The sequence below is a fragment of the Mercenaria mercenaria genome, chromosome 8 (genome assembly GCF_021730395.1).
Source record: "Mercenaria mercenaria strain notata chromosome 8, MADL_Memer_1, whole genome shotgun sequence".
Classification (NCBI taxonomy): Eukaryota; Metazoa; Mollusca; class Bivalvia; order Venerida; family Veneridae; genus Mercenaria; species Mercenaria mercenaria.
The window spans coordinates 11,113,989-11,134,649 of NC_069368.1; the positions used below are offsets into that span (position 1 = coordinate 11,113,989).

General features: G+C 34.8%; 2 protein-coding genes across 2 annotated transcripts in view; one reads left to right on the top strand and one right to left on the bottom strand.

Annotated features, from left to right (window-relative positions):
* Positions 1-6,492, bottom strand: part of LOC123523058 (COP9 signalosome complex subunit 2) — a 22,692-nt gene extending 16,200 nt beyond the window's left edge. The window contains exon 1 of the mRNA XM_045300659.2: positions 6,396-6,492. Within this exon, the coding sequence (XP_045156594.1) occupies positions 6,396-6,443 (48 nt within the window). The 5' untranslated portion in view covers positions 6,444-6,492. The remainder of the gene's footprint in view (positions 1-6,395) is intronic.
* On the top strand, positions 6,479-14,596 carry LOC123523060 (DET1- and DDB1-associated protein 1-like). The gene is made up of 5 exons (XM_045300661.2): positions 6,479-6,587; positions 9,414-9,494; positions 10,086-10,137; positions 10,522-10,583; positions 11,098-14,596. Exons 1-5 carry the CDS (start codon positions 6,585-6,587, stop codon positions 11,194-11,196), a joined length of 297 nt encoding a protein of 98 aa, XP_045156596.1. The 5' UTR covers positions 6,479-6,584; the 3' UTR covers positions 11,197-14,596.
* The last annotated feature ends 6,065 nt before the right edge of the window (positions 14,597-20,661 follow it).

The window sequence follows — 20,661 nt, forward strand, 5'->3', positions numbered from 1 at the left end:
TTATTAAAAGTATTTTATAGTAAAAAGACAATAAGAGCTTGACTTGGTCCAAGATATTTGCATATTTTACTGAATGTAGGCACTGAGAGTTTTAATATTCAAAGTTATTTCAGTATTTTACTGTAAATGGACATAATATAAGAGCTTGACTGATCAAAGGTACTTGAATATTTTACTGAATATAGGCACTGGGAGCCTTTATGGTCAAACTTATTTCATTTTTTTTGCAGTAAATGGACAACAGAAGCTTGACTGGTCCAAAATATTTACATATTTTACTGAATATAGGCTCTGAGAGCTTTTATGGTCAAAGTTATTTCAGTATTTTACAGTAAATGGACAATAAGTGCTTGACTGGTCCAAGGTACTTGAATATTTTACAGTATGTAGACACTGACTGTCTTTAAAGTACAAGATATTTGCATATTTTATAGAATATAGACATTATGAGCCTTTAAGGTCTAAGGTATTTGAATATGTCTGTGTTTAGTTATTAGATTTTCAACAAGAAATATGCACCAGTTCTGCAGCATGAATAACGCATGCCCCAGGAGCAAAATACTATTCTGCAAAAAAACATGTGCATGCTTCTTGATACAAGTCTAAATGTCTTTTTATTACATAAAAATCTACACTTAAACAATTATCAATGGTATAAATTTGTTCTTTAGCTTGAGTAAAACTGAAAATGTTATAATTAAAGAACATGATAAACACAACAACACAGTCACATGAAACTAACATCAAAAATGATGCCATACACCTGATGTAAAATTTGAAAGTCAGTATGGTCTGTTCCTGGGAAATTTTGTAATATATGTATGAAGTGGCAGCCTCTGATGCATATTTTTTATCTAAAATTTCAGGTATTAAGAGGGTCCCCACTTCCTATTAGGTTGGTCAGCGGGGTCTCCCGCTGGAATATAGGTATAAAATGGAAGCCTCTAGTGCCTTTTTGGGTCACAACTTTGAGGTACATGATGGGATACCTCCCTCCTGTTAAGGGGGTCAGGTGGTTCTCTCCCTGGATTTTCTTTTTTAATATAGGTATGAAATGGTGGCCTCAGGTGCAATTGGGTTTAAATGTAAAGGTGTAGAAGGGGTTCAGAGGGTTTCCCCCCTAGAAATATTTTAAACATAGTTACGAAATACTGGCTTCTTGTGCATTTTTGGGTCTGAATTTTGAGGTACAAGAGGTAAGCCCTCCCTACTGTTAGTAAGACTCAAGTGAGGAGAGAGGGGAAGGGCTCTCCTCTGGTAATTTCTGTAATTTAGGTATGAAATGGTTGCCTCTTGTGCATTTCTGGGCCTAAATTTTGAAATACAGGAGGGGATAACGCCTTCCTGTTTGGTATAATACCTCCTTCCTATTTGGGGAGGGGAAATGTGTCTCTTCTGGAAGTTTTTGAAAATTAGATATGAAACTAGAGCTGCTTTTGAGAAAAGCACATGTCTCCCACAACTGCCAAGTCATCAGAATAGTAGTATGAGATCGGACCAGAAATGTTCAAGCGTAAACCCTTCTCCCTATATATTCTTAATTTCCAATCAGACTTCCAGTTCTTTGATTATCAAAAACAACTCAATCAGACTTTCAGAGCTTTGATACAACCTAATCAGACTTCCAGAACTTTGATTATCAAATACAATCCAATCAGACTTTCAGTGCTTTGTTTATCAAAACCCAATGTTTCAAGGGCCATATTTCCAAAGTGCCTGGGTTGATTTGGCTAGTTATCAAACTTGGATGAGGACTTATTGGCAAACACATTTTTTCAAGTTTGGTGAAAATTGGATGAGGACTGTTCGACTTAAAAGAGTTTGGACAAGATAGACGGATGGATGGACAGACAGGAGTTAATCAATATGTCTCCCACCACACAGTGGTGTGGGAGACATAATAATGGCCTCTAGTGCATTTGCATCGGTCTATATGTTGAGGTATAGAGGGGATACTTCCCTCCTGTTATGGGCTCGGGAGCATCTCCCCTCCTGGAAATTTTGAAATGGTGGCCTCTGGTGCAGTTTTGGGTCTATATATTGAGAAAATATTATTTTGTTTGCATGCAACTTCGATGAGTTTAAGTCACTGTGGGGTGGGGGATATAGGGGGAGCATGGGCTCTCTTGGCCATGGCCCCTGATCAGCCAGGCCTTTATGTTGTTGTTTTGCAACACAAAAATCAAGTAAATCATTCATTAAATTTAAATGTAAAATTATTAATGCTGATCATTTATGTTTTAGTGGTTTAACGACTTATACAAATATTCGATATACCTAACAAAATCTTCTGTATATCCAAATAAAACTTATCGGAATACGAGCTTTACAAGCAGAAGTCATGCTTCACTTATAGCACAGAAAAATTTCCACCTTTACTAATACCATTTTGTATTTTGCACAATTCATGGAAATATGCATACAAAAGGAAAAATGTTCATTGTTATCCTTTCACAGTTTTACATGAAACTTGCATAAAGGAAAGTTTATTTAATAATTACAAGTATAAAAAGCATAGCTGTCAAGGCTCCACAAAGGCCACAAGTGTGATAGGGGTTCAAAGGGAAGGTTTTCCCTCGTGGGGGTCTAGAGGGCGATGATCCCTAAAAGCCGGAAACGCCCTCACACGGAAAATATAGATTTTTAACACAAAATATATCTGGTTTTTGAATAGTCTCCCTCTGTGTTTACTTTTTGTGACGTTTATTCATGCGGTAGAAATAACAGGTTGAATGTAAAAGCTGTATTATACGGTATGGAAACACCGTGTCAATGTCGCCTCGCATGTTTGATTCAGTATAATCTGTATTATTATAAATTTTCTACGAAAAAAAAAACAGTTGATTTCTTTATTTCTTTAAAATGCATGTTACCTTGAATAGAAGGCGTGTGAGCGTGATCTAGGGCCGAAATGCGTGTGTCTTGACAGGTTTGAAAAAGGTGCACTTTTTCCTCTTAAAATTAAGTCAAGACATTATGAATAGGGCTTCTGATGCTAAAAACTACTGAATTTGAAAGAGGTTTTGCTGAGAAATAGTTAACAGAGTATTTTTTTAACAGAGTAAGACTTTTTAATGTTTTGGTAAAATCCTAAACATGTTGGTCAATAAATTCTTAACATCACTTTGCATTGATAAAATATGAAATATGATAATAATATTAATTTAGTAGTATAAATACCATTTCTAAGTTGTTTAAAAACAAAAATCATCCTTATTTATCATTTAACTATTGTAATATGTTATACTTTGTGAGTTACAACCATATTGCACAGAAATTTCAAAGGGAAATAGCATACTAACTCTGTGCAACAAAGACGTATGTTGAGTTACGACCATGTTGCACTGACTGAAAGTGTCTTCCTGAGATACAACCTTTTGACAATTTTACTTTTTTCACTTTAATTTTAAGAATGTGATTTAGATATTTTAACAAGTGATGTATTTCTGTTAAATAAGGCAAATTATGTAAAAAAGTGTGTTTGGTAAAAAAATCAAGTTACGACCATGTTGCACTGACCCATCGATATAGCAGCCCATGAAGAACTTAAGCATGCTGTGCTGCTTTGACCAAGTCACATTGAGGGTCTTGCATTGAATCCGTCAAAGGATTCAATGTATCTAAGGGACCGCTGACGCAACACAAAGCGACAACAAAGTCAAAAGACAGGACAGCCTTTTGAAGGCTTGACGCTGTGGACATAGTTTTGGTGTCCATGCCAACTTGAAGGTCAGTAAGTGTTTCTAGAATTGACTTGAAGTGGGTATAGAAAGCAGTGATGCTTTCCGAGTGCTGAGACCCCCGTGTTGGGCAGAACTTCTTTAAGGCTTCTCCGTCATCGTTATGAGAGCTATAAACTCGAGACGTTTCGGAGAACTTGTGATAAAAAACAATACGTCCCCAACAACGGTTAACATCGACTGCACAAACGCTACCCTGCAAGCATGACATATTGCTAAGTTTAGACGGTGGTTGCGACAGTGAATATACTTTGCTTTTTGGAAATTCTGCAGAAAATCTTGCCTGCACTCAACGGTGACAACCGGACATGTTCCCAGCACCGTCGTAACCTTGTCCAACGATAAAGTTTGGGTTCAGGTTGTGTTTGTGTATTTCATCTAGTAGCAACTGGTGTAGTGTTTCACCTGTTGTTTCTGTTGTCTGAACAAATGAAAGAAAATCCTCGTGGAGCACATGCTTCCCGGAACTCTGACGTTCAATATAACGCAGACAAAAAGCAAACTGTTCTGTATTGCTGACATCAGCAGATTCATCTGCAAGAATAGAAAAGTACCTCGCATCTTGGCAACGGTGCACGATAGAGTCCGAAATCTGATTAGCATATATGTATGAATTCGTTTTGAATAGAGGGGCTTAAATACTGTGCATGTTTGGGAGAATTTGCTAGATGGTCGTGCAAATCACTGTCTACTTCAGCGCGATAATTTATCAAAGCTCTGAAGTTACTTTTTTCTTCTGTTTTGCCACGAAAGGCTATGTTTTGTTTTCCCAGCAAAACTATTGTTTTAACAATAGATGTCAAGGCTTTCTTATTTTTATCGACTTTGTTACTGTAAGCGTTCGAGCCAAACTCAACAACACTTTTTTCTTGATTTTGACATATTTTCATGAATTTGTCAGCTTTAGTCATTGCATTACTGTCACGGATCAGGTGATTTTTTATGCATCCCTATAATCCTAGACACATTGCTCCAGTCTACAAGGGGCTTAGCAATGAGAGTGTTTTCAGATGAATTAAAGACAAAACAAAAAAAACAAAGAAAAATATGTGCACAAAAAACACCATTGACTGAAGGACTATACCTTAAATACGGGTAGTTTTCAGTATCAAACACTAGGTCAGGTACACGCATAGCTGCCCCGCTTTTGCTGTGAGTGCTTTTAGGCTTTACCCAACTCCGCGAAGGCTCAAACCTTGATATTAAAGTCGACATTTTCATGGAATCAGACATCCGGAGTCTTCTTGTGACATCAATGGTTCCAATGTCTAGAAACCGCGCACCCAGGGAGCAAACCGCTGAGTACCCATCATTATGGCAGTGATCTGCCTGAAATTGTTTTGGGGAAGATGTGGACTCTTTGGGAGAAGATTTTGTGTTGTCATCCGAAAATGACTGAGAATTATCAGCAGGAACAGTTGATGAACTTTCACTGTCATCTGGAGTAGAATTTGGGGTTTTTAAAACACTGAAAAATGGACTTTTGTCCAGGAAGAGGTCGAGGAGGTTTTCTGGAGCTCATCTCTATTAAAAATATATGTAGAGAGATCTATATAGAGCTCAAAAATGCCTTTGTAATATATATACATGTATAAAGATATATATTTATCACATATATAATCTGTAATTTTTACAGAAATTACAAAGTATGAAAAAAATTCAGTTAGATATTTGCGTACTCGTACGTGTATTATATTAATATAATGCTGTACTCTAAATAGTGACCAGAACCGAATTGCTACACATACATGTAAACGATAAGTTAGTGCTACGTAGGAGTGACGTCATCGGTATAGACGGAGTTAAATGTGACATTTTGGCAGGTGTCAAAACTGACCCAGATTATTGATTTAGGTTACTTTCGGTACCCAGTACTCTTGCACTAAGTTCAAACCCGTTTACACCATATCATGTTTATAAATTATACGTGTAGTAAATGAAATACATTGGATATGAACTTGATTTTTTAAAAAAAAAAAACATGCTCTTCAATATTTCATATTTCAAAAAGTCAAGTCAGCCAAAAAAGTATTACGCAGTTGCGTAAACTGCGTAATGGGCGCTACGCCCTTGCTATTAGGAAATAGTATTAAAATTATGACACATTTAGGATGTGGTTTACACTGGCAACATTTTATGTTCTTAGAAAACTTTTCAAACTGTCGGATGCATGACGTCATCAAATACTGCGAGACAAGAGATCAAAACAAAATGTCATCAGAATTAGGGCTCTCACGGAATTAGGACCTTGGAACGATACATGTAAAACTATAAATGAAGTATAAATCGCGCAATTTCCACCACAGTTTTGATCCTAATTACTTATTAGACCAGTGTGTGTTTGGGTGGGGGGGGGGGGGCGATGAACATACAGAATATATGTGGAGAGGAAGGCTGAACAAAAGGAGCCAACCGGGAAAGAGTTTACTATATATTGATCAATCGGGGACGAAATTATCAAAAATGGGACTAGCTACATGATGATGATCTAGATTTGCACCATCAACACAACAAACGAGCCAAAAGCCGGTGTCAAAAGCAGTAATATATGGAAAACATAAATGTGACAACTGTATGATTTGACGGAAAGGTATGATACAAGTGAAATGCAATCTTTTGTATGAAATCTGACTCTTAATTATACATCAGATTTACCAAATCGTACTCCTCATCATCATCGCACATAAATTCGTCGTCCGACATTTTTATTTTCTGTGAGCATGCGCAGTGCTTCGGAAAGATATCTGGGCTGTCTGGAAGCTCGCAGCTGCCACTGTTTTCTATGAGCGCCTACTGTGCACAGACTAGATTAGAATTGACAGTTTGCAACATTTTGTTAAGAAAATGGTAATTTGTATTATTTAAGGCATTATTTTCAAATATTTTGACCAAAATTAAGAAAAACAATGATTACATTATCATTAACACCTACTATCTTCATTTACCTATCTGAAAGAGGTTAAATAAAACCTTGTCAATTCCAGCATGCGCAAAATATGGATCGCATCCTTCTGATTCGAGGTGATGTGCTCTAAAAGTGCTCAGCACAGCGATTTTCTGTACCTTTTTTGGATCCAAAACCTGCAACTATATAGAAATCAGCCATATTAACTTCTGTTGATAGTTATCATCGATGGACCAGTTTTAGTGATCAGTTAGAAGGTTTCACCTGGATTAAGAGGTCGTTTCTCACTGTTAAGGCCCTTACCCTGCAAAAGTTCTTTCAGTTTGGACAGAACCAAATAACCAATTACATTGGAGAGATCGCCGTGACGTCACGCGTTAACATCTGTTTATCTGGTGGTTGGCAAAACAAATGATTTTAACACCGTTTGCGTATTGAATCAGAATATTTAATTTTTAATAACTTTTTTGCTCATTTATGGATTTTCAAAATTAAAAAAGATTTGAAATACAAAACAATTTTCATATTTTGTGTCCAAATATCTTTTTTCAATGAATAACCGTTTTAAATGACATATAATTTTAAAAAGCGGCGTAGTGATTTTCACAACCTTTAGAAAAACAGTGTAAGTTAAGCGTTCATAATTAATCCATTTTATTTCGAAATAACAATTAAAAGTAATCAATAAATTGCTTGTTTTATAACCTTTCCATTGATCAAAAAGTTATTTATGTAATTTGTGTTTTAAGAAAGTTTAGACCGTTAGAAAAACATCACTGTTTACAAAAAACATGGACGGTCGGCTTCTGCCCACCCGATCACTGTCTTATCAGTTCTAAAAATAGAATTTGTATACAAACACGATCTCTCCTATACTGACTGAATGGTGAAGAGTGCAGATGTGCAGGCTGATCTTGATCTGCACTGGTTGATCTACACTGGTCGCAAAGGCAGTGACAGTCGTGACCAGCCTGAGAAGTGTTAACATTGCCACTTGGTCAAAAGACAAGATTTATTTCAATGGAAGGACCTGAATAAGCTAAAGTGTTGAAACGCAAAAAAGATTTATTTAGAGACTAAATTAGACAACCATTTTAGTCCGTAATATCTTTAAACAATTTCATTTAAACAAAGAAGTATAAACATACAGATTCGCAACTGGAGATAATCTCGGATAGACAGTCATGTATCACCTCGTTAACCGGCGTTATCTTATTGAAGTGTTTGCTGACTTGATCACTCTTGATCAAATCAACAGACGCTTATTAAAGTATTACACTGGCGATATGGCCGTCACGTAATAATTCGATTCGGGTCCAATTTTCAAACGACCACTGTTGATTTCTCCAACTTCCAATCATAAATTAATTTCTTTCCCGTGTAAAAAACACTAACACCATTAACATTATAAACAAACGATTGGATAGCAAGTTTTTTACAACACAGTTTTTTATCCTTCTGCTTTCTGTTTCATACACAGGTAACAGCAGATGGAATCGGGTTCAATTTTCAAACGGCCACTTTTGATTTCGCAGACTTCCAATCATAAATTCATTCCTTCCCCGTGTAGCAAATACTAACAACATTAAAAAAACCATTATCATTATAAACAAATGATCTGATAGAAAGTTTTTCACGACACAAATTTTTATCCTTCTGCTGTCTGTTTCATACACCGGTAAAACGAGATCTCATTCAGTTCCAACGTGATGTTGGCGAGATTTGCTCTATATGCCTTTCAAGTTGTGAATCTATTTATTGTTATAGCTCTTTAATGTAAACAAAAGTATTTAAACTCCCTGCTCTGTTATTTGTGTAAATTAAGTACTCTTTGAACATGTTGAAGGACAAGCAGTTCTATATTAATCTATATAACATGTATAATGAGCTTCCCGATCAGAAAGGTAAATTCTGGAAACTTTGAAATTAAATTATTTCAATGTTAACAATTAAATAAAATATTTATTAGGCAATTAAAAAAGAACTTTGAATGGTAGAAATTTAGATATAATTCTCAAGTTTACAATGGTACACCATTTCTTTTAATGATACTATAGATCCTCTTACGCACTTGGCCTTTTGAATGAAACAAGTCAAAAAAGGATGATTTTACTTCCCGAAAGGGAAGCAAGTTACCATAATTATTTAGTATCAAATTTTCAATTCAGTAAGTAGGGAAAAACAGAGTGGTTGACTTTCATGGGAAGTTTCCCCTACTGAATCTAGTTGAAGTCTTTTGATTCTCTTTCTATGGAGAGTGTTTAGATATAGATGATGTCTCTCAATTCAGGTGTTGACTGCCCTGTTTCAATTGCTTTCTTTGCATATTCTTTTTTTTAGAGATACTGATCTCACAATGAATTTAGGTATCCAGCCGTGAATAAATAGACATTTATCATCTAAGTCTTCAAAACTATATAATATGCTTGAAAATCTTTGGTATGTAGTATTTTGCTGAAATTTTTTATGTTTTTTTTTTACTCAACCTCTGTTATCTTAGAAATTGTATGCACCAACTGCACTTTATTATTCAGTGATTATGGGTTTTGTCACCTGCTTACCATTATCACAGAAGACCACTATATACAGGTTATGTTAACAATTGCCTGTGATATAATCAAAATACTGCTGAAAACAGCAGTAAAGCTTCATATTAAACAAAGAACCAAATGTTACTTGACTGTATATGATTTTATCTTTTATTTGTTTCCATGACTGTATTATATTGTGTATGTATTGTTTATTATTATTATTGAAATTCATTTCAGGCTGACTTCCTAAAGGAATTGCCATCATACGATGAGAATAACTTCACCAGATTCAACGCAGAATCCGGCTTGAAATCAAATGTAAGTACAAGTTACACATTTTTATGACTGCACTGTTTGATCTTGTTGTGCATATAATCGACATTTTATGGTTCAGTGATTTTCAATGGAGTTATGGCCCTTGATTCATCTGTTTTAAGACTGATTAATGCCAAATGTGCAGTTCAGTTGTTCTTGATTTTAACATTAAACAGACATCAGTAATTTTTAATTAATTTAAGGTAGTGGGCCTTTGAGGATAATTCTCAGTTATAAGGTTACATGTTCTGTGTGTGCAGTTTTTGGTTTTTCAGGCTGGTACTCTCACAGTAATTCCCAGTTGTCATTACAGGTCCACTAACTTATTTAACCCTTACCCTGCTAAATTTCTATTATGAACTTGTCCATCTTTCAATTTGGACAGTACCATTAACTGTTAAAAGGGGTGTTTACCAAAAAGATACTGACTGAGTGATTGCAAAGGCAGAATCACAGGCTAAGTGTTAAAGTGTACATCCACAATCATGCCAGTTATTTTGAGGTTGATTTTTATACAATTTACACGACTATTTGATGTTCATAAACAGCCTTAAAACAGGAGAATAATTTTCAAATTATTTTTTTTTTCTGTAGGTGAAAAAGCCATCAGTTTACATATGTACAAAAGACCACCCCTCAGAACAAGGTAAGAAAAGTCTTAATGATCAAGGTTCTGCTAGTGTTAAATGATCATGATGCTTCTTCAGTTATTGCTGAGTACGCGTCATTCATATGAGAAGCTGTGTGAGGTTATATTTTCTGGTTTAAACCAGTCGTTTCAAGGTTGAGAAATGGACACGTATCTCTTACACTATTGCTTTCTTAAAATTTCCTTGTTTGTTTTTATTTCAAGAGTCTGTTCACACATTGTCTTTGTGACTGTAGTAAAGTTTATTTCAAAAAAAAAAAATAAGGATGAGAAAATTTTGATAACAGTTATAATTGAAAAAAATTTAAAAAGATAAACTTGAATTGCAGTCATTGTAATATAGCTTTAACTGAATCTGTATTTTTACATTCTTTATTGCAGTGATAACAACAGAGAAGACAAATATTTTATTACGATATTTACATCAACAGTGGGATAAAAAAGTAAGTGTATGCAAGTTTCAACTTTACAAAACAATATTTATAAAGGACAAAAAAGTTTTTTTAGAAATAATTCATCATGGCTTAGGGTGTTAGGTTCTACAAAAGTGCCCATCAATGGCTGAAGTAATGTCTGGAGGGCATCTTGGGTCTTCATCCACCATAGCTCGGAAGACATGACCTACATTTTGTAACTTTCAAGTCCACAAAAATGAACTGTTTAAGACAAAGTAGAAGAATCAAAGACACCATTAATTGTCAGAAGTAACAAGTTTACAGTTTCACAAAATATTTAGATTACTGTATTCTAAGTTGACTACACTGATCTTACTTACTGGAGTTGTTACGTGAATAAAAGTTACTTGCCCTACCCCAGTGTTTTATTTAACACTCCCTTAAAGAACAGATTTTATGAAGTCTAGTTTGGCAAGTAAATTTAAAGAAAATGAGAACCTTTTTTAAACCTGTTTATGATCAGTTACTGTAGACCTTTAAATTCTATGCCTACCTGTTTCAGAATGTTACAAAGCGCGACTCAACCAAAGCAAACCTTGAGGGTAGTGAGGGAGCATCTCCGGTGAAAATGGCGAGATTATCCCATGATGACTCTACTTAGCTGCTGTATCATAACTTATAGTCTAATTTTAGAAAATGTGCATGTGTTTCAGTTAAGTCTATAGGGTAGTGATGTAAGGGCGGTACTGTACAACCTCTGAACAACATACGGGAGAAGAAGATACCTTCATACAGATGTGGATGTTTTTCTGTTATACTAAACTAGTTTAGAGTAACTGTCACCTTGGTTCATATTCTTCAATGTTTAAAGTGTGAAACTTCCACTTAAGAATGCCAGATATTGAAGTTGTCATAACTTTGTATATACCATATCTATAGTTAAGAAATTTTACAAAGCTATCCATAGCTTCAGAATGAATATTCATGCAAAGTTGCATCACTCTCTGTGTTTATTTAAGAATGACAGCGCAGAAAGAAAATCTAACATTTTAAAGTCTTAAGTTTTAGCCTTTAATCATTGATAAATTATGGTATAGGTACAGAGGATCAACCTTTGAACAATGACAGAGTTCTGTCTTCCCAGTGGTGCTCGCCCTGTAGAGGTTGTACTGTATATAAAATCTGTGATTAATGTATTGGTGAACAGATGACAGAGCCGCGTCAAGCAAAAACCATCCTTATGGCGATTGCTACCAGTATGGATCCAGATCAGCCTGCTCACCGTGCAGTCTGATCAGGATCCATATTGTTCGCTATTCAGTCAGTATAGGTACCATGAGATGTTCAGCGAACAGTATGTATCCTGATCAGACAGCACGGATGTGCAGGCTGATCTGGATCCATACTGGTGGCAATCGCCATAAGGCTGGTTTTCGCATGACGCGGTTATTGTATTTCTCATTTTGTTTCACTTGTTAATCTGGTAAATTGTACCTTAGTCAGTAAATACCTGTAGCAATTATTATGTTTCATGATTAATCAGCTCACTTATGCCAAAGGTTCACAGGTGAGCAATTGCAGTTGTACTGTGCCTGTCTTCCGAATTGCTAACTTTTAGATTTAAAAAAAAAGTTTAAGGATACCAACTACTTAGGAATATCTGTTACTCCTGTAAAATGATATGTATCCTTTTATGCAGCAGTGCAACAAACAGTGATATAACTTTTAACAGAACTTTATATGCCAATGAAAAGGGAGGTATTATGGGAACACTTGCAGTGGTCGGCTGCATCCTCTAAAGTAGTCTGCTACCTAACTTGAGCCGTTCTTATCCAGTGATCACCAAACTTTGTTACAGTGTTTATGGGCATAATGTCTCGGCCAAGTTAAACAACCAGTTGAATTGTTCTGGTGACTCTGGAATTTCGGCTGTTGAATTACTCAAAATTGTGAAGTAGTTCTTTTCCAATGTTCACTAAAATTGGTCACAATGTTTATGGACACATCTTAGCAAAGTTTGATAACCATATTGGATTGTCTTAAAAGCTTTGGAGTTATGGCCCTTCAATAAATTAAAATTGCACAAATTTACATTGTCTGCTCTTTGAATGTTTGAGCTGGGACCTTTGAGACTGTCATGGAGATCAGTAGTTTACACTGAGTTACCGGCAGGAAACATTTAAAAATCTAGGTTATTTTTCTTCAAAGAGATCTTACATACAGCAATACATAGTGGTTCCCTCTTTGGGTGAGTGACATAGACCAGTTTGGGCCTCTTAATAACCTTGATACTTGGTTGAAAATCAATATATTTGTCCATGTATATACTTTGAAACTGGATTTATTCATGTTACTCAACTTTGCAACAGATTTTTGTATACCTATTAAAGAATTTGTGAAAGGAATGTGTCTTAAGTACAGCATGTTTGCTACATTTTTGATTATCCAGTTTACAGCATTAATTACTTGGATGGAGTGTAAAGTATCAATAATTTATTTTTAAAGCTCTTTAAATATCATTACTTTTGATAAATTCTGATGAATTTAGAGAGCCTCATCTAAGCAATAGAATAACAACTGAAATGTATTGTTTCTCTTTGATTTAATTTTGTTCACATGAAATGTTGTGGTTTCTTGGGCTTATGAATTTATGGATTTCCACTTTTGAAAAAAAAAACTAATGGCAGATTTATCTGTTCTATACGACTTTTTTTTCTGAAGTCCATAAAAATTAGACCGTCATTCACCATACTTGTATTTAGACATGCAATAAAGTTTATTTTAAACATTTATAAATAATTTTTTCAGTGTATAATACAGATATCATCATAATGTTAATATTATAAGAATTTATTTAAAATATGGTCTGAAGTTTATTGTAAATGACTTATAAAAGAAAAGATGCATGCTGATATATTAAAAGCATAAATGAGAAATTGGCTGTAAAATTTTTGAATTTTTCAATTTTCAGTGACTTCTGGAAGTAATATATTACCATGGTTATTACAGGTGTCTAATAAGTATTACTGTAATTAATTACCTCAGTTTCATAATTGAATTCCAGGTTAAATTGTGGTAAGTGAAATCTGATGGAAAGTGTCACTGAGGAACCAGCAGATTTATAAGGAGGGTACTAAGACAGTTCTAGAAGGGAAATAAGAAATAATAGACTATGCAGTAGTCCTTGTACCTTGTACAAAAAGAATTTGTCATTCAATCGTGTTATCTGCTAAGTGCTGTGTATGTTTTTGAGAAGTTCATTGCCAAAATATGTCAGTTTGATTTATATAATTATCGAGGGGTTAATGCAATGGAAGGCTTATAGATAAAGAAGCACTTTGACTTCTTTCGCCTTCAACCCTCGTCATCTTAAATAAGTTATTTGCACCAGTTATAAACAGCTATTACTGCATAGCTTTATTATAGACCGACACATGTAAGGAAGTATCCTGTGACAAGAAAAAAAAGTCAAACTTTTCTCTACTTTGATATTTCACCATTTTGACTATGCTAACATTTCAGTGCTAATATTTTGAAATGTTTGCACTTAAATTAAAATTTGAGCCGTGCCATGGGAAAACCAACATAGTGGGTTTGCGACCAGCAAGGATCCAGACCAGCCTGCGCATCCGCGCAGTCTGGTCAGGATCCATGCTGTTCGCTTTTAAAGCCTACTGCAATTAGAGAAACCATTAGCGAACAGCATGGATCCTGACCAGACTGCGCGGATGCGCAGGCTGGTCTGGATCCATGCTGGTCGCAAACCCACTATGTTGGTTTTCCCATGGCACGGCTCATTTGTACATTAAAGTCTTCTATAGCTGAGTAATTAAGATCATTTGCCCCTGATCGATATGGGTTTGAGCCTCTCGCTTAGGGTGTTGAATTTTTCATGTGAGGAACCCATCCACCTGGCTTACGGAAGGTCAATGGATCTGCCAGGTGCCCACCTGTGAGGAAATAATGCGTGGAGGGGCACAAAAGGTCTTCTTTCACCATCAAAAGCTGGAATGTCACCATATGACCTGTAAAGGGGTTGATGTGACGTTACCCCCCCCCCCCCCCCCCCCCCCCAAAAAAAAACCCAAAAAAATAAAAGGATTGAACATCAGTTTTAAATCAGTTATAAGAGGACTACTTTACTACCTGAAAAATGGTAAAATTATTAAATAAACAGTATTTGAATGTTTAAAATTGTGTGAGGACTACTGCACAGATGTTACTTGTTATATGTAATTTTGAAGTTGAAGATTTTCACAATATTATATAATATATGGTGTTTTTTTTTTTTATTCTATCCTATTTTTCTCTACCGACCAGCAATACTTGCATTTGTACCACTGCATAACTGTCCATTATATTTCTGTATTAGATACATTATATTCTGTATTGAATGATGTATCAATTTTTTTTTCAAATCTCCATATTCACTTGATGTTAAAAGCCAAAATCATCAGAAAACAATTGACAGCAGGTTTCCGTGTATGTTTAAAAGATGGAAGCATGTTTGTAGGATTATCAAATTCTTACTGAGATTGTTTAACATTTTCTGTTCAATATAACTTATATTTGGACTCGTACCCATTCAAAAAACATATTGGATCTGGCTATCACCTCATTCAGTATGTTTCTTGGAAGGGATGCTACTCTTCCATATATATCGCAGTATTATACAGAACATTCTAATATGCGTGTTTCTGTTAAAACACGCTTACGCTAAAATGACGTTACGTTAAGGTGCGATGACGTCAGTGTTCTTGTTGCGACCAAGAAAGAGTGCTACTTTATTTTATCTACTGTTTTAGATTAAGGGCATATTAGAATCGAAATAATATATAGCAAAATAGGTTATTAGATTTGTATCGTGAAATATGCACAAGTTCTGCAGCGGAAATGTTGTGCGACTTTAGAAGCACAATATTATTCTGCGAAAGAACTAGTGCATATTTCCGATGCAAATCTAATAATCTTTTTATTACATACACATATTACACTTAAAGTTATAATATATGTGATATAAATTTGTTATTTGGCCTGAGTAAAACTAAAAATTTTGTCGCTGAAGAACTTCTAAACGCGACGACACGCAGGAAACTGACGTCACAAATGACGTCACACACCCAATATGAAATATGAACATCAGTATGGAAAAATATTGATGTTTCAGGTTCCACTGTAACTTAACGGAGTTTATAATTGGGTATGTAATAATTTTATATATGTACACCTGACTTTGCATTTGTATATAAACCTGTTTTCAGTTGTGTTCAGCATTGGTAAAATGCAGACTGCAGATGATACATTTTCTGTATGATATTAATTCATATATGTTATAATATTATATGTGCTAAAAGTGGAGTAAATTGTGGCAAGGCTATGTGGTAAAAATGAATGAGTACCAGTTATGGTTGCAGAGGGTTTTACTTTGTATTCATACGCCTTCATGAAGTACACTGTTTTATTTTGATATTTGAATCTTTTTTTATCTGAATCTGGTTTTATCTTTTATCATTATTAGTATTTATTCTTTGTTAACTTAGGGAAAAAAAAGAAGAAAAACTTCAATCTGAAAAGTAATTTTTTTTTTTTTTTGAAAAATAAGATTTGCAACTAAAACCGGTGACTCTTTGTAGCACGTAGTGCAGATACTTGTGCTTCTTGGCATTGATTTGATACTTCAGTTGAAGATGTAAATTTCATTTAGAGCAGTTCTTTTGGAAATGAAAAAAGTATCAACAATTTGAATGTGCTATTTTTTATGTGTGTAAATCATAATAAATGTATATACAGGTATCCTTATTTTTAGCTCACCTGTCACAAAGTGACAAGGTGAGCTTTTGTGATCATGCGGCGTCCGTCGTCCGTCCGTCCGTCCGTCCGTCCGTAAACTTTTTGCTTGTGACCACTCTAGAGGTCACATTTTACATGGGATCTTTATGAAAGTTGGTCAGAATGTTCATCTTGATGATATCTAGGTCAAGTTCGAAACTGGGTCACGTGCCATCAAAAACTAGGTCAGTAGGTCTAAAAATAGAAAAACCTTGTGACCTCTCTAGAGGCCATATATTTCACAAGATCTTCATGAAAATTGGTCGGAATGTTCACCTTGATGATATCTAGGTCAAGTTCGAAACTGGGTCACGTGCCATCAAAAACTAGGTCAGTAGGTCTAAAAATAGAAAAACCGTGTGACCTCTCTAGAGGCCATATATTTCATAAGATCTTCATGAAAGTTGGTCAGAACGTTCACCTTGATGATATCTAGTTCAAGTTCAAAACTGGGTCACGTGTCTTCAAAAACTAGGTCAGTAGGTCAAATAATAGAAAAACCTTGTGACCTCTCTAGAGGCCATATTTTCCATGGGATCTGTATGAAAGTTGGTCTGAATGTTCATCTTGATGATATCTAGATAAAGTTCGAAACTGGGTCACGTATGGTCAAAAACTAGGTCAGTAGGTCTAAAAATAGAAAAACCTTGTGACCTCTCTAGAGGCCATATATTTCATGAGATCTTCATGAAAATTGGTCAGAATGTTCACCTTGATGATATCTAGGTCAAGTTCGAAAGTGGATCACGTGCCTTCAAAAACTAGGTCAGTAGGTCAAATAATAGAAAAACCTTGTGACCTCTCTAGAGGCCATATTTTGCATGGGATCTGTATGAAGTTGGTCTGAGTGTTCATCTTGATGATATCTAGGTCAAATTTGAAAGTGGGTCATGTGCCTTCAAAAAGTAGGTCAGTAGGTCAAATAATGAAAAAACGTTGTGACCTCTCTAGAGGCCATATTTTTCATGGGATCTGTATGAAAGTTGGTCTGAATGTTTTTCTTGATGATATATAGGTCAAGTTTGAAACTGGGTCACGTGCCTTAAAAAACTAGGTCAGTAGGTCAAATAATAAAAAAACCTTGTGACCTCTCTAGAGACCATATTTTTCAATGGATCTTCATGAAAATTGGTCAGAATTTTTATCTTGATAATATCTAGGTCAAGTTCAAAACTGGGTCACATGAGCTGAAAAACTAGGTCACTATGTCAAATAATAGAAAAAACGACGTCATACTCAAAACAGGGTCATGTGGGAAGAGGTGAGCGATTCAGGACCATCATGGTCCTCTTGTTAGTATGAAAGTGATTTATTACATGATTTTCAGAGAAATTATTGAGTTTATGTCTGGTATTTTCATAATACCAGATATATTTTTCGCTGGTAAGAAAGTATAAAATGGTTACATAAAATAAAAAGAAAATAAGTTTTTCATATAAGATCAAAATATCTATCCTGTGTGAACAAGATGTATGAAATTTTAACATGCGGTTATATCACTAGAGAAAATATTTTACATCTTGTGCTCACTCAGTGCTGAAAGATATTTTGATTTTACACGGACACAAACAAATATCCTTTGTTTCTTGTCATTAGATCGGATAAGCAGAGCAAGTACTTTGCATCAACATTTCTTTGGAAGGTATTCAAACTTTCTTTGGAAAGTCTATGTAGGCTATATGTTACCTATGTTTTTGAATCAAATTGCATTAATCTGCCACAAATTAAAATTTTAACAGAGTTTTTCACTTTTTGAAGGCAAATGGTTTGTAACAGTTTGGAGATTTAGCTTGTAAAAAGTATTCATTGTTATATCTTAAATTCATTTTCAATGGTGTATTGGAGATTGTTTACTGGTATCTCATATTCTCTGTACTTACTTTTCTTTTGTAAAAATGTACATGATAGCATTATATAAGTGCTTATGATTGTTGACGGGCATTTTCCCATTGTAATCTACTTTTGTTGTGTTAATGGTTATAAAGGTTTTTCATCTATATGCTTAACTGTTTCCATAGACACAAAAATAAATGCATTAGGTTATTCTCTTTGATAAAATCTTGGTCCTTACAGTGAAGGACTCAAGCTATTCTTGTGCAGAAGCCATCAAGCTTTCTTGCAGAAGATGAACGGCACTTTCAGTAATGTATCTTTGATTTTAGCTTGACTATTTGAAGAATAGTCCAAGCTGTTCTACTCACCCTGGTATCGACATCACACCTTGGTGAAAGTTATGCATGCTAGTACATATAGCTATCATTTAAAGGCATATAGCTTAGAAACTTAAGTTTTCTTTATCTAGGTCAATTACCAACCTCACTGGGTCAAGTCCCATAACTGTGACATGTTTTTTGGTCAAATTATGCACCTTTTGGATGTTGAAAATCCTGGTTAAAATTTTGCATGCAAGTTACTATCTCAAAAACTAATGCAGATATTGAATTGAAATGTCACATGTGTCTTTGGAGTTATAAAACTAGATGATAGCATCAAGTCCCGTAATTCTGACATGCATTTTGGCCAAATTATGCCCTCTTTTGGACTTAGAAAATCCTGGTTAAAGTTTTGCATGCAAGTACGTATAGCTATTATTTTGAAGCATATAGCTTTGAAATTTATTTTTTATTTTTCTAGGTCAAGAACGAACCTCACAGGATCAAGTCCCATAACATGACTTGTATTTTGGCCAAATTATGCCCCCTTTTGGACTTGTTATTAAAATGTTGCATACATGTTACAATGTCCAAACCAAATGCAGATACTGGATTGAAACTCTGTAGATATTTTAACATTTAGGGTTATATTCCTGCTTCTGTGACAATGATTGAATAGTCGAGCATTGGCTGTCTTACGGACAGCTCTTGTTAATTGTTGTAATTGAATGACAGAGTTTGTCAGTCAATTTGTTGTTTATATTTCTCCATTCTCTTTGATATCAGTTTGTCTGGTGCTAATCTTGTACAATTTTTAACTTCACAGGCAAGATTTTGAAATATTTAAAACACCATACTAAAGTTTGGTGCTAGGGTTGTAAATTTCATAGAAATTGAAGTGAAAAAAATGTTTAAGGCATTGAGTAGAAAGGGTACCTGATAGATCAGTCTTTTTTCCCTACTCATAATATACCCGGTATAGCTGAAAACGATTTTGTAATGAAAATCAGTTTTGAACAAGCTGACCCATTAAAACTTGGTCTGTATTAATAGAATGTTGTGGGCTGGCTACTTCTATTGTGTATTTAAATTTCTGTAGAGAAATACAGTTAGAATAAACAGAATTTGCCTACAAATATTTGGTGATGTAATTGACCAGTTTCACTGCTTTAATGTAGTTGTACTTCAATAAAGCATTCAACATTTTCCCATATAACTTACCATTTCCCATATTTATAGGTTATTAGCTTTATATCAGGAAATATGCATGAGTTCTTCAGTGGAAATATTGCGCGACTTTAGGAGCGCAATATTCTTCTGCTGAAGAACGAGTACATATTTCCCGATGCAAAGATAATAACCTTTTTATTACATACGCATCTACATGTATAAATATTATGTAAATATCATAAATATGTTCAATAGCCTAATAGGATTGACAATACTGTCAGAACTAAATAGAAAAAAATAGTGCAACAACACACACTGAATTAACGTCACGCACCCGATATGAAATTCAGGCGTCAGTGTATGGAAAAATATTGACAATTCCAGTACCAGTGTAACTTAACGGGGAATAGAAACAGTATGTAATAAAATATGTGATTGGGTTTATTATGTTGAGCATATTAATTAATAAAGGCATACTTGGTTGATATTGCAGCTTTGCAAGTGGCATGGCCTGGCAAACAAACAAAAGGGGAACATTGATCTAGTGATTAAGGTGTCGGCCACACAACACTGGGGCCATGGGTTTGTGCCCCACTTTGGTCCCGACTGCCTTCTCATAGGACACCAGTACTTGTTTTTACCAGAAGTGGATTCGAGAGTGGTTCAAATAAGCTTCAAACTTTCATCACAATCGGGCTAAAATAAATAAGTATAAACTAAGAGAATAAAACTTGACCATATGTAAACTTTTGTATTTTGAAATTATTGTGATTTCCATGTGATGCATTTGTTTTATTTCATTGTTTTAAGAGTAATACTGGTATTAAACTGTAAAAATGAGACATAACAAGTGAACAGACAGTATTTGGGTACACACACTATATATTATTTTCTGAATTGTAGAATATTTTAAGTGTAGAATATTTTACAGAATTTAACTTGATTGGGATTGTAATAAAGGAGACAATTTTTTA

What these genes read in the sequence shown, in the direction of transcription:
- LOC123523060 (XM_045300661.2), top strand. An exon ending in AATCCGGCTTGAAATCAAAT is followed by an intron (nt 9,495 to 10,085) that starts GTAAGTACAAGT and finishes TTTTTTCTGTAG; the next exon opens with GTGAAAAAGCCATCAGTTTA. An exon ending in ATCAACAGTGGGATAAAAAA is followed by an intron (nt 10,584 to 11,097) that starts GTAAGTGTATGC and finishes TACCTGTTTCAG; the next exon opens with AATGTTACAAAGCGCGACTC.